This window comes from Beta vulgaris, chromosome 4, assembly GCF_026745355.1.
Source record: "Beta vulgaris subsp. vulgaris cultivar EL10 chromosome 4, EL10.2, whole genome shotgun sequence".
Taxonomy (NCBI): Eukaryota; Viridiplantae; Streptophyta; class Magnoliopsida; order Caryophyllales; family Amaranthaceae; genus Beta; species Beta vulgaris.
In genome coordinates this window covers 31656549-31671758 of record NC_079205.1, presented here as the reverse complement: position 1 = coordinate 31671758, position 15210 = coordinate 31656549, and the positions used below count along the sequence as shown (strand labels likewise).

At 33.6% G+C, this 15210-nt stretch overlaps 1 protein-coding gene and 1 long non-coding RNA gene across 7 annotated transcripts; one reads left to right on the top strand and one right to left on the bottom strand.

The window, feature by feature from the left end:
• The first annotated feature begins 5884 nt into the window (after positions 1-5884).
• LOC104907799 (uncharacterized) lies at positions 5885-8270 on the top strand. 6 transcript variants are annotated; one of them, XR_008969022.1, is made up of 4 exons: positions 5885-6326; positions 6586-7422; positions 7597-7844; positions 8033-8270. It is a non-coding gene; the product is annotated as an uncharacterized LOC104907799 (long non-coding RNA). The 6 variants fall into 6 exon arrangements; XR_008969020.1 differs by having other exon boundaries at positions 6586-7675; positions 7783-7844; XR_002041419.3 differs by lacking the exon at positions 6586-7422 and having other exon boundaries at positions 5893-6326; positions 7597-7675; positions 7783-7844.
• An 800-nt stretch (positions 8271-9070) lies between these two features.
• LOC104907812 (uncharacterized) lies at positions 9071-14913 on the bottom strand. Its single transcript, XM_010696807.2, has 4 exons — positions 14761-14913; positions 14410-14652; positions 13609-14299; positions 9071-9237 (listed from the first exon to the last, which is right to left on the bottom strand). The coding sequence occupies exons 1-4, from the start codon at positions 14911-14913 to the stop codon at positions 9071-9073; spliced, it is 1254 nt and encodes a 417-aa protein (XP_010695109.2).
• Positions 14914-15210: the final 297 nt, after the last annotated feature.

The window sequence follows — 15210 nt, the reverse complement described above, 5'->3', positions numbered from 1 at the left end:
GTTGGCAAATTCTTATACCCCACAACTAAGTCATCCCTGTAATTCTCCAAATCAAATAGGCATACCCAAAGATCGGCAACTAAATCATCCTCATAATTTTCCAAATTAGATAGACATACACAAAGATCGGCAACTACACCATTTTGTAATTTTCCAATTTTATGATCGACAACTAAATCATACTACATCATCTTTGTACATCATCCTCATAAGTTTTTATGAAGTGGCCTAATGCAAAAACTACTGAAATTTGCAGATCATACTTTCTAAATTTCACTACTAGAAAAACGCGGTTTTGGCTGCGCAGCAATTAAGAGGGCAGCAATAGGTCATTAATATATTGTTGCGGTTTTTAACTGAGATTTATAATGTATATTGTTGCGGTTTTCTCGGAAATACCGCAGCAATACATACAGGTTTAAAAAAAGTATTATTTTTTTTACATTTTGTCATTAAATTTGAAACATAAAAAAAATTCAAAAAATAGCGAAAAAATCATAAACTTCCACCACCAAAAAATGCAATGAAACTAACAAATAAAAACACAATAAAAAATAAAACAAAGTAAAAAACAAACGAATCTGAAACAAACAAATCTGAGAATTACACCATACCGAACAAACAAAAATGAGATAATTACAATGAACAAACAAATTTGAAACAATGAACAAATAAATCTAAAACAATGAACAAACAAATCAACAACACTAACCTAACAAAAAGAATTGAATTAAAACAACCATCTGTTTGCTGAATTAAAAAACAAATATGAGAATCTAATAAAAAAAAGTCGGCGGCGAGTTCCAGCGGTGAAGCGAAGGCGGCTAACGATGGAGAGCTGAGCGACGGCGAAGTCGGCGACGATGGAGGGCTGACGATGGAGGGCTGACGAGGATTGAGTTTCTTTTCCGTCATCGTTTATTCGTTCGTTGGTCACCGGCGAGTCATTAGGGTTCAGGTGAGAAAGAATTGAGTGAAGGAGTCGGGGAAGGAGATGAGAGCGTCGGTGTTAGGTGAGAGAGGAAGGAGAAAGTGAAGATAGAGGAAGAGAGAGAGGAGATGAGAGGTTGAGAATGAAACGGCGTGAGAGGAAGAGGGAGGAAGAGAGAGGAAGAGCGTCTGATTGAGAGAAGAAACAAAACTAAAATCAAACACTCCAACTATATGCAGCAGAAGAAACAATAATCATAGACATTTACCTGGAAATGAGATAGAGCCTCGAAGGTAAAAAAAAAAATTCAGAGAGATCGAACTGAGTGAACAATAGCACGAGAGGGAAGGAAGAAATGGAAGGGAATTTGGGGATTTTGACTTTTAAAACTTATTTGGAGTTTTGGAGTAGCGGGCGTGGGAGTTTTGAATATGGATGAATATTTTGCTGCAGCCTTTCTTAATTTTACTTTGCTAAGAAAAAAAAAATACTTCAGGAATTTTACGGATTATAACTTATTTTTGATAGATAAACTTATTTTCAATTAATCTCTATTATATAAGGGAAGGGGGAGCAATGGTGTCCTCTTTTGAGATGCCTATTTTGCCCCCCTTCCTTTTCTAAATTACAAAAGGAATGTCAAAATTAAAATTGGCAATCAAAGAAAACTACCAAAAATTAATTTACAACACTCACTCATAAATCACTCACAAATCACTCAAAAGAAGAAACTTACAAATCAGTCATACAATTGAGAAAATCACGTTATAAAAATCACGCAAATCATGCAAATAATCAAGAAACTTTATTAAAACTTCAAATTAACATACAAACTAAAACTAATACCCTAGAACATCAATACAGACAAAAATATTTACAAAAATTTACTTACAAATCACTATTCTCAAGAACCATTCACAATTAATGGTGGGTCATGATAAAAAATAGAGGTGTATTTGTAGTGAAATTAGAATTTAGAAGTTAGACAAGGAAACAAATTATTTACTTTTTTTATAGTGTTTCCTATATATAATGAAACTTTTACATATATTTGGACCAATCTTTTTCTATTATATAATAGCGATTAATTATCAAGGTAAAAAGGTTTATGTAAAATATCATTCAAGAATTAAAGTACAACATATCTCTATTATATAAGGGAAAGGGGGAGCTATGGTGTCCCCAAATGAAGAGACTATTTTACCCCCTTCCATTCTAAATTACAAATTCACTTACAAATCAAATGGGGCTTCAAACCAAAATACCAAAAATATAATTATAACAATCACTCACAAGTCAACTAAAATCATAAAATTGCATAATTTACGTTATGCAAATCACTAAAATGAGAAAAAAATTACAAAAATGTAAAAATTCACTTACGAACTACAACCTATGAAAAAATTGACTTGAAATCAAAGTGTCCACTTTCTTTACAATTTATGAAGTACTGTACTTAATTCAAAAATCAACTAAAAAATCATGATAATAGAAATCAGAAATAAATTTAATAAAATTTCTATATTGTTCATAGGATTTAACTTTGAAAAGTAAAAAAAAAAAATGGTGAGAGACTTAAGTGAAATAAACTAAACCAAAAACAATTATACTTCGTATGTCTAATGTCAAATTTTGACTCTTATGCCGAAGAAAATCGAGTTTCTGTTCCAAAAAAATTCAAGCACGCATCGCGTGCAAAAAATTGTAGTAAATTTAATAGATTATTACTAAGGCCCAGTTCAGTTCACCTGATAATTGCTAATCAGAACTTATTAGAGCTGGTTAGAACTGATTAGAACTGATTAGAACTGATTAGAACTGATTTGAACTGATTAGAATTGATTTTTACTGAACTAATTTTTAAGAATTAAAACAGATTAGAACTGGTTAAAACTTATTAGAACTTATTAAAACTGATTAAAATTTATTATTGAATTGATTGGAACTGATTAAAACTGATTAGAACTGATCACAGTTGAACTCATTTCTTAAATACTGACTAAAACTAATTTTTACTTATTAAAACTGATTAAAACTTATTAAACTTTATTAGAACTTATTAGAACTAAACATTATTTTTTTAAAGGTGAACTGAACAGGGCCTACTTTATCAAAAAATAGTAGGTTTATTTAGGGTTGTCCATTATTCGGAAAAAATCCAAAATCCAATCCAAATTATCAATTCAGATTGGACATTTTCTATTTCAGATTGGATTTAGACTCAAAAGTTTTAGATTTTGAATTATCGAATTGGATTTGGACTAGGCATATTAAAATCCATATATATATATATATATGTATATGTATATATGTATATATATGTATATATGTATGTATATGTATATATGTATGTATGTATATATATGTATGTATGTATATATATGTATGTATGTATATATATGTATGTATATATATATGTATATGTATATATATATATATATGTATATATATATATATATATATATACATATATATATATATATATACATATATATATATATATACATATATATATATATATATACATATATATATATATATATATATATATACATATATATATATATATATATACATATATATATATATATATATACATATATATATATATATATACATATATATATATATATATATACATATATATATATATTATATACATATATATATATATATATATATACATATATATATATATATATATATATATATATATAATATATATATATATATATATATGTATGTATATATATATATATATAAAAGTGTCATTAGCCCAATTTTTATGGAGCAAGGTTTAACCCCAAAGTCTACATCAAAGATAAGTCATTTGCCAACACATCTCTCATATTTTCGGATCGGATTATATTAGACTGTACAAAAAATTTGAATTGGATTTGGATTGAAAAATTGAGTCCAAATTTTATTTGGATTGGATTTGGACTAAAAAAAAATCTAATCAAAAGTCCAAATAGACAGCCCTAGGTTTATTTAATTTGGAAACGTATGTCTTAAAATAGAATAAAGCAAAATGCACAAATCATTACAGAATGTCCAAATTGGGAAAGTGCACAGATCATTATAGAATAGAGGGAGTACAATAAGTAAGATAAATTTAGATCTTAACAAAAAATTAAGATCATATTAGATCAAATAAGAATAATTCCAAAAAATAAAGATCATATCACAGAAGAAAATTTCATATTACTCACTCCGTTTCCTAAAGATCTTCCTTGTTACTGTTTCTACAGATACCAAGGTGAATTCATTTGTGTGGGGTGTTGGGTGGGTAAAGTAGGAGAGAGAAAGGGGTTAAGATAAATAAACAAATAAAAATGGGTTAAAGTAGGAGAGAGAAAGGGAGTAAATTGAATTAATAATGTAATGGTGGACCATATGATAGGGACATGAGAGGGTAAAAAGGGAAAAAAAAATTCTCAATAAGGAATAAAGTAAAAGAGGGAAGATCTTTTGAAACGCACTTAAACGGAAAGCGCGAAGATCTTTAGGAAACGTAAGGAGTAGATCAGAATAGTTCAAATTAGATCAGAATAGTTCACCCACCCTTAGTAGTTCACATAATAAATCAAGCAATGTTGTAAGTTTATAAAAATATTACAAATTAATACGGTCCAATAAGTGAACATAAGTTACTCCAATAAGTTAAAATAAGTTTATGAGTTTATAACATCTGAAAGAAATTTCCCAAAAAAAGGCATTAGCGAAAAAAAAAAGTGGAAACTACTATAGCGAGCAAGCTGGATTTGTATCGTCTAATAAAATTTGGGGTCTGAAAGACCAAAACGAAAAAGCCCTTTATGTTTGCACCAACATCAAGAAACCCTTTTCATCAAAATCATTCCAAAATCCCCAATTCAAAATCCCTAATTATTCCTATTTAAGCTTGTTGCTACTAACGTCAATAAAGATGTTAATCTTCCCACGAACCGCTCTTAAAGATTTCGGTGTTATGGTTAGAATTCGTGTTTCTCGACGAAACCCTAGTTTTGATTTTGTTGTTTTTTCAGTTTATGACTTCTTAGGTGAGATGTTCTATAATTCATTATATTCTAATTATTTTATTTCACTAGTAGAATAAATCAATTTTGCTGTAATATATTAGCATTGAAATATTCTAATAATTCTTACTAATTCTCAAGAATTATTTTGCATGGTTGGGTAAATAAATGTGTGGAATAGGGTAATTAAATTTTTTGAAATTTTGTTAGTGTATCTAAATTTTTTGGGATAGGGGCGATCAATTTTATTTATTTATTTATTTTATTTTGGGATAGGTGAATATTCAAAAATTTCGTATCAAATACTCCCTCTGTTTCCTAAAGATCTTCCCTCTTTCCGTTTAAGTGTGTTTCCAAAAGATCTTCCCTCTTTTACTTTATTCCTTATTTGCAAAAAAAATTACCTTTTTACCCTCTCATGTCCCTGTCATATGGTTCACCATTACATTATTAATTCAATTTTACCCCCTTTCTCTCTCCTACTTCAACCACTTTTTATTTATTTATTTATCTTAACCCCTTTATTTATTTATTTATTTTATTTTGGGATAGGTGAATATTCAAAAATTTCGTATCAAATACTCCCTCTGTTTCCTAAAGATCTTCCCTCTTTCCGTTTAAGTGTGTTTCCAAAAGATCTTCCCTCTTTTACTTTATTCCTTATTTGGAAAAAAAATTACCTTTTTACCCTCTCATGTCCCTGTCATATGGTTCACCATTACATTATTAATTCAATTTTACCCCCTTTCTCTCTCCTACTTCAACCACTTTTTATTTATTTATTTATCTTAACCCCTTTCTCTCTCCTACTTTACCCACCACATACCCCATACAAATGGATCCTCCTTGATATCTGTAGGAATAGTAACAATGAAAATATTTAGGAAACGGAGGTAGTATCCCTTAAAAAAAAGTATAAAAGTTTCAAGAGACTTAATCATTTTTTTTTGAGATATACAAGAGACTCAATAATCTACGCCCAAATATCTTCATGCAGCCTTATTACCCGACATTTCAAAACAAGAAAAACAAAACCCTTCGCTTTCCACCACCAATCCTCCTCTCTCCTCCTCACTTGTCACCACCGACCTTCCTCTCTTTCTCAAGGCGACAATTTCTGAAAATGTCGACGACGACACCACTTGACGGGTTGCAGCTGTTACTGCTTGACACTTTGTTGCTGCTGCTGGGCCACCTCGCTACTGCTACCGCCTAACCAACGTTTCTGCTTCACGGTTACAGTTCCAATAACTCAAATCCTTCCTTAATTCGCATCTCATCAGGGAATTTCAGAGGTTGCCATTATCAAAAATCAAAACCAATTTTGGGGTTTTTTCGTTTTTGAGGTTTAAGGGCATGAATTAGAACAAAATTAGGTATTTTTCCTTTTTAAATTGCTTTTATCATCATTCATTTTCTATAATTGATTTTAGAGCTTCATTTTCGTGCTTAATTGCTTGATTGTTGTGCTGTTTATATTTCGTCTTTACTCTTGTTTCTTGTGCAAATCGAATTGTCATTGTTGTTTGGCTTATATTTACTATTGTCTGCTGCTTTTATTTGGTTCGAATTTATTGTAATTTGCTATCACTACACTATATACTGCCTTTAATAGCATTGATTTGTTACATGTAGATTTGTTCTGACAATTGTTGTTGAAGTAATATAATAGAGGTATGCTTTATTCAAGCTTTATTATTTCTGCTTAATTGAAAATTGGTAGTTCTAATCAAACTTAATTGAACCTAAAAGAGATGAAATGGACTTAATTATTCTTTGAACTAGTTGATTTAAGGTGAAAGAACGAGGCATTCACTTGCTAAGAGTGGTAAAAGTGTTGTTAGGAATTGTTAATTTAAAGAGTAAGGGAGTCCTAGCCTAAAATTATGAGACACATAGGAAATGCAGTGTTAATTTAAGTCCTGAGAATCTTGTATATGTTAATTTTTTGAGTGCTTTTATTTCATTCTAGCAAGTGTTTGATAATGTATGTTATAGCCTATTTACTCTGTAGTGCTTCTAATCGTAGAGTTTCATGCACTTGGTTAGAACCTTGAATAGTTGAATGTGAGTTGGTTTGGTTAAGTTTTTCTTCGAATTTTAAAGACTAGCTACGTATTATTCATACCTAAAGTCATGTTATTTGAAATTTGTTCTATTTGTATTTCCATTTTTTATATGAAGTAAGTCTTTAATGTACAATCCCTCAAGTTAATTTGTCCTATATAGCATGTTTTATAGTAGTCTGCTTTGTTAACACACTTAGATTGTATATTAATTGGGGTCAATTTTGGTCTCGTTATTTTTTTAAAAAATTCTATTTGAAGTGATTTTGGGTGGTTTGTTGTTGTACCTTTGTGTGATTGAGGTAGCTAAAAATGGGGTAGTTCTATGTGGCCAAATGGTTTTTGCTTGGAGGTGAATTGGTGGAAGCGAGTGCGACTCAGGGAACTTGGATCTAGTTTGTTGCGTGTAAGACTCAAAATTTGGTTTAGTTTTTGTGTGAATTGTATCCTATCCTTAATGTAGGAGAAATACTTGTTTCTCTAAGTAGTTAAATGTCTCCAAAGCTGCTTGCCCGTTGAATAGATATTTGCCTTAATGCTTATTAATTTCTTAATGGGACTTGGTCGGGAAATGAATCAGGTACAAGTTAGGAATGCAAATGAAGTAAACAAGCTGTTCGCGAGTGTATCGGCTCATTGACGCCCCTAGTTTCATCCTTGTAAATTACATCTTTTGATTGCTTTGGGGTGTTGATTCTTCTACTTAGAGGTTGTTCTTTACTCCTTTGGCCTCTTCTTGATTGAGTGAATGCTTATGATATTGCAGAGAGAACAAGAGCCTAACGGGTACAACACCTTATGCAAGTGTTAATACTCATCTTGGAATTGGTTAGTGGCTGACGTATAATTGTTTTTCCATTTCACTAAATAGCATTTATTGTCAGTTTTACAGAATTGATTTCATTTTTATTTTTAGTTGTACTATTGTTCTGCAAATCTGCAGCATGCTAAGCCAATTTTTGTACAAGTTATTACAGCTTTATTAAACTAATATTTACTATATGCATGTGTTGCAGATGCCTAGGAATCTAACTATTTGCAAACAATTGAAGAATAATATGAGGAAGAAAAATGGATGACACTAACAGAGACTGAGGCTTTCATTAAATATCATTTTTTCTTTCTCTTCTAGTTTCCAATTCCTGTTTAGTGTAACACTTGTGAACAACCAAAGAGAAATGTTAGTTTATTAAGGTGTTTTTGTAAATGACAATTATATTTATCTATATAGTAACTTTTTATTGATTTGTTAAATTGTTTAGTTGGTTTACTTTTAGTACTAATATATATATATATATATATATATATATATATATATATATATATATATTCAATTATAAATTTTTAAATGTAAAATGTGTAGTTGCCCCTAATAGTATTAATGATTAATGGAAATGTCATAAGTTGCATCTAAAGACATCCTTTAGCGATAGACTTATGGTTGCATAGAGGCAACATATAATAGAGATGGACTTATAGTTGCCTCTAAATATAAGTGGTCTTATCAACAATATAACTTGTGTGCCCCAAAAAGGGGATTTTAGGGGCAACCGATAATTAGCAATTGGCTTATGATTGCCTCTAAATGTAAGTGGCTTTAACAGCACTGGAACTTGTGTGCCTAAAAAAGGTGGCATTTGGAGCAACCAATAATTAGCGATAGGTTTATGGTTGCCTCTAAGTGTAAGTGGCTTTAGCAGCATTATAACTTGTGTGCCTCAAAAAGGTTGCATTAGGGGCAACCTATAATTAGCGACGGAGTAATTAGAGGCAGCGAGAAAATTGCTTCTAAACACCATTAGAGGCTACAAATATATATTTAGATGCAATTTTGGCTTGCCTCTATATGTGGTTTTTTTTGTAGTGTCTATTCATATTAAAAAATTTAGCTATAGACATTGGTGGAATGAGTTGACCTTTTTTTGGTTTTTTTCTTTTGATGGACAACATTGAACCTGAAAAATATATTAAATATATGCTTAAAAACTTGATTATGTTAGTACAAAATTGAAATTTGAAGAAGTGATGATGATACGTGTTTTGACATTGAGCAATTATTTTTTATTCTCATATTCATCGTCTAAAATATGTATGTCTTGTTCTTCATCACTAGAGGTAGGAATATAATCTGTGTCATCCTCAATAACATTCTGCCACTTCTTTGTCTTTTTCTGTACTTTTTTACTGCCTACTAAACTTCTCAGGGAAGCTGAAATGCGTTCTATACCCAAGGATTGCATTTTACACTTGTTATACTGAATCCTCATTAGCCTTAGTTGTTCATACTCATTTTATTGAAGAGGTTCCTTTGGAGTTTTATTCTTCTCCATCAATCTGCTCCAGAAGTGTTAGCTATGCACAAATTTACTCATAAATATTGTAACATCCCGTCCAATACGAAGGAGAGTGGAGACTAAAGTAAAGGAAAAGATACAAATAGCGGCAGCGGATTTACCAATAAGACAGAGATTCTACTCTAAGGAGTAGAATATGAAACTATAAATAGGTAAAATCCTTCAAAGACAATATTCAAACTCCAAAATCATATATATAAAAAGGGAAAATGAGGTCCCAAAACCCTCATTCCAACAAGTCTCAAAATGTCATATGATTTCCAAAAGAAACCTCAAAATAGAGATAATCCAAACCAAAGACAACTGAAATCCATAGTTCAAAACATGTGACAAAACAAAAGAGATATCTACTTAAGACCAACTAAGTAACTAGTTTCTTGCTCACATGGTTATAACGCACAACCCCGGTCCAAACCGTGACGATCCTAAATAGCATCACCATCTGCAGAATAAATCAACAACTTCCACAATCAGTGGGGAGTAACTAGCAGTTTTCCCAGCTCAAATAGAAACAGATAATGAACTTAAAAGTAGTTAGAAACAACATCAAGTCTCGATCAACCATGCAACAAATGCGGTCAACAAGCTCAAACATAACAGACCATACCGTCTGTGAGAGGACTCATTAGACCATGCCGCCCAAGGCCTAAGTTGCATATTCGAGGAACCATACCGCCCTTTTCGAATAGCTATAATCTACGGATCATACCACCCGTAAGTGAACCAATGGACCATACCGCCCAAGGTTAAGTCACCAAGTTCCTAGGACCATACCACCCTTAGGATAACCAAACTCAAGTTCCTAGGACCATGTCGCCCTTAGGATCATCAAACCCAAATTCTTAGAACCATACCGTTCTTATAATCAATCAAATTTAACCAATACAAGGTATACTCGACAAGGTATACTCCAAATCTATCTAATCCATCTTTCCAAGGTATACACCACAAGTTATACAACCAACAAGGTTGAAATGTAAGTACACAAGCAAGGCACAAGCCCTCCACACACACTACAACCAACTAACCATAAGCTACCCAAACAAATTGGGCACATACCCTTCATATAACCTAAACCAACCAAAACTTACTTTAACACACTTAGCATACATGCCTAAGACCAACCAAGGAAAGATATATATGCTGTAAGCCAAGAAGGGAATTAAACCAAGGTAACACAACCCAGGGGACAGGCCCTCGTCGCGAGGTGCGACGAGCGTCGTGAGTCGCGACCCCATGCCGTCGCGAGTCGCGAGGCTGCTCGCGAGTCGCGAGCTGCGTCTGCTCGTGGCTTGCGAGCTGCGCTCGTATGCCAACCGAAAGTCCAATGACTCCTTCACCTAGCCTTCCACGTCCAAACCAACTCCATTTCATGCCAAACACAACACCAATCACCCTCACATGGGGCTAAACTCATTACAACAACAACTACTCAATTCCAAAGAAAATCTAAGTGAACCAATTAAATAAATTCAACCACAACAACAACAACACTAGTAGAATAATGCTATTTGCTGCGGTGATATTGCTGCAGTTTTACCTATACGCAGAAATATAACACGCAAAAAGAAAAGAAAAAATAGAAATTGACAATATTGCTGCGGTTCCTGCCCAAAACCGCAACAATATTGTCTGATGGATACTTTTTAAAATAAAGTGGGGCCTTGAACAGCAAATATTGTTGCGGTTTCTACATAGGACCGCAGCAATATATTAAATTTTTTTTTTTAATATACTGTTGCGGTCCTACGTGCAAACCGCAGCAATATTAGCTGGCAAAAAAATTAAACGGCTCCTCACATACTCTCTCACACTCTATTCACTACTTATAAACCAAACCCTATACTCTCACGCCTCCCTCACAACTCACTCCTGCGCCTCCCTCCCTAAACCCTAAACGAAAAAAACAGATCTGACCTCTCTCCTCTCTCCTCTCTCCTCAACTAGATCTTCTTTGTCGTTCGTCATTCTTTGTCCTACTTCGTCGTTCGTCATTTATAGAGGATGTGAAGAAGAGGATTGTTTCTATATTTTCGAAGTTTTGGCGAAGGAAAAAAAAGTAAATTGTAGTACAATTGGTGCTTTCCAGTATGATTTTATTTTGTTATTGAAATGAAAGGCATATAGGAGGGATTACCTTTATCTTTCAAATTCTTGTGGTGAACTTCCCATGTAGATTAAATATTACATGCCAGTACATTGGTTTATCTCATGGATGAAGTGATTGTTTTGTTGAAATCGTGGTCTTATACATGAATCATTTTTTGGGTGTTGTCTTTGATGTATGAACTCAGTACCTCTTCATCTGAGACATCTAGAAATTGCTTCTTTTTGGGTAGATTTTCCTTTGACTCATAGTTATATACTTATATATTTATCACTTTATCGTATCTTTGAGTTCTTGTTACTAATGTGAAAGGTTACTAATACCTCACAATGGTGTCATGCAAGAGCCACTCTGGATCTAGTTATGAACCTAGGAGTTTCCATGATGAATTGCTATAATAGTTTCGGATTAGAGAATTATTGTTGCCATCTCATCTTGCTGGCCCTTTTTCTGGCAAGCCTTTTTTTCCCTTTTTTTCCGTTTTGTAGATTCGTAAATTTTGTATTTCAGGAATTATAATTATTCTTATGTTGGTAATTCTTAAGGCAACTGTTATAATTTTTTTCAGATCTGTTGTTGTTTTGGTATTATAATTTTGATTTTTTTTATAATCTGCCTTAAATTTATTGTAATAATATACTTCAATCTGTATTTTTGTATTTTTTATGTTTTTGAATTTGTATTATAATATTTTGTCATTAGTTTCAATCAGTAGTGTTTTATTTTCTTTCCGCCTTTTTGTCTTTCAAATTTGATGGAATAATGCAAAAAAAAAAAAAATTCAATTAACCGGTATCTATTGTTGCGGTTTCTAGTCAAACCGCAGCAATATGTTGTATTTTTTTCAATTAAAAAAACATATATTGCTGCGGTTTTGGCCTAGAAGCGGCATCAATATTTGTAGATATTGTTGCGGTTTAAAATCGCAGCAATATGATTAATACCTATTGCTGCCCCCTTAATTGTTGCGCGTCCTAAACCGCAACAATATGCCACTTTTTAACCGCAGCAAATAGCATTTGTTCTACTAGTGCAAGGAGACAACTAATCAACATGTCTTGACAATATGATCATAGTAGCAATCAAAGGTATGAAAACAACACCAACAACCATAAATCTACATGAAACTTCGATTATACAATCCTCTAAGTTCCACCTAGCATGATACTACGTTCTCTAACGCAATTCTAACAACCTAAGTTAAAAATCTATACTCTACCGAACTAGAATAACGCTAGTTACCTTTTTCTTGAAGAGAAATGTAGTAGAACGCTTCGAAAGTACTCTAATTGCCTTATGAGATATCACCACCTTCGTCTCCTACGAACACAAATGCAACGAACTCAACGCATGCTTGAAACCCTACAAAAATGGCTTGAAATCAAGGAGCAAATGACTGATTTTTGTGTGAAAATTGTGAAGGAAGAACAAAGAACTTTTCCTCTCCCTTTCTCTTGAAATAGGCATGTGAAATGAAGTAACAAGGGGAAATTTTTCTGATTTAATTTTCAGAAAATGAAGGTGAAGAGATTGAAGATTAAAGGGTGTAATAAGAAAGGTAAATGAAGAGATAACTCTTGATTAACTTTAACGCTACAAGAGTTCAATATGGCTGTCCAAAGACTCTTCGGATGCCACCAAATAAAATCAGAAATTTGGACTTAAACAAATAATACAATGTACGAAAGCACTAGTACAGTGTACATTTCATGCACTAAGTAAAACGTTCAAAAAGTAATATGTACAAGTAATATTTTTATAATTAAAAATTATAATTATTAAGGTAATACAAATACGTACTTACCACACTACCACATTTTACACTTTGCACAAACACGAGCACTACATTGTCCGTTTCATATAACCAACGCAAATACAAGTATTATACGTCTATCAAACAATGCCACACATAAAACACATTATAAACACACTAAAACAATATTAATCAAAATAATGGAGGCGTAAAAGTATATATATATTTATACTTTCCGAAAATATATTAGTAAAATATAATTTAACACTCAAATAATAATAACTAACGCGCGAAAATTTCAGAGAAATTTTGGGGTGTTACTATCTCCCCTCGTTAAGAAAAGTTTTGTCCTCGAAACATAAAATAACAAGGAAATACCTGGGACAAAAAGTTCGGGATACTTAAGCCTCATCGACTCTTCCGTTTCCCAAGTGGCTTCCTCGTATTTTTGGCTTCTCCAAAGTTCCTTAACCAAGGGTATCACCTTTCTTCTCAGGGGACGATTCTGACGGTCAAAGATCTGGACAGGTCGCTCCTCGAAAGTCATATTCGGCTCAATAGAGACCGACTCTATAGGAATGACATGAGACGGATCACTGCAATATCTTCGCAACTGCGACACATGGAACACATCGTGCACCCTCGATAACTCGGGTGGCATAGCCAATCTGTAAGCTACCTCCCCAATCCTCTCGAGAATCTCATAGGGACCAACATACTTCGGGCTTAACTTGCCTTTTTGCCCAAATCTCGCCACACCCTTCATCGGAGATACTTTCAACAGCACCCTATCTCCAACGGCGTAAGAAATAGGCTTCCGATGCAAGTCTGCATAAGACTTTTGCCTATCTTGAGCAGCCTTCATTCTAGCCTGAATCACCTTTACTTGCTCAACGGTATCTTGGATCAAGTCTGGTCCCAACACCAAAGAGTCACTTATGTCGCTCCAACAAGTAGGACTACGACACTTTCGCCCATACAAGGCTTCATAAGGAGCCATCAGAATGCTAGCATGGTAACTGTTGTTGTAAGAGAACTCTACCAAATTCAATGACTTCAACCAGGACTCCTGAAATTCCAAAGCACAAGCACGGAGCATATCCTCCAGAGTCTGAATAGTCCTCTCAGTTTACTCATCGGTAGCAGCATGGAAAGCGGTACTCAACTTCAACTTAGTACCAAAAGCTTCTTGCAGAGCAACCCAAAATGAGACAAAAACCTAGGGTCACGATCAGAGACTATATCCTTCGGAACACCATGCAATCGAATGATTTCATTAGCGTAAGCTTCCGCTAACTCTTCCATAGACCAAGTATTCTTCATCGGAATAAATCGAGCCACCTTAGTCAACCGGTCTACGATCACCCACATGACATTCTTACCACCAGCAGCTCTCGGAAACCCATAACAAATTCCATCGAGCTAGAATCAAACTTCCGTGCGGGAATAGGTAATGGTTGTAGCAAACCACATGGTCTTTGATGCTCGATCTTGACCTTTTGACACACCAGACACCTAGCCACAAATTGCCACTTCCCTCTTCATACAAGGCCACCAGAAATTAGCCTTGAGATCTTTGTAAAGCTTATCACCTCCAGGATGAACAAAATAGGGAGTGCAATGAGCTTCTTCGAGAATCTTCTTCCTAAGCTCTAGGTCATTAGGTACCCACCAACGACCCATAAATTTCAGACCTCCCTTGGAATCAACTTCAAAATTTTCGGCTCGACCCTGAACCTTAGCTTCACGGATCTTCTCCAACTTAGGATCATTCCTCTGCTTCTATCGCAATTCTTGGAACAAGACAGGCTCGGCACTCATAGCACAAAGAGTTTCTACTGAACCCTGAGGTACAACCTCGATTTCAAGCTTCTGAAATTCATCACACAAGTCCCTCGATGGGATTCTAACCGCATTAAGAGAATGCTTCGACTTACGACTGAGAGCATCCGCAACCACATTAGCTTTACCTTCATGGTA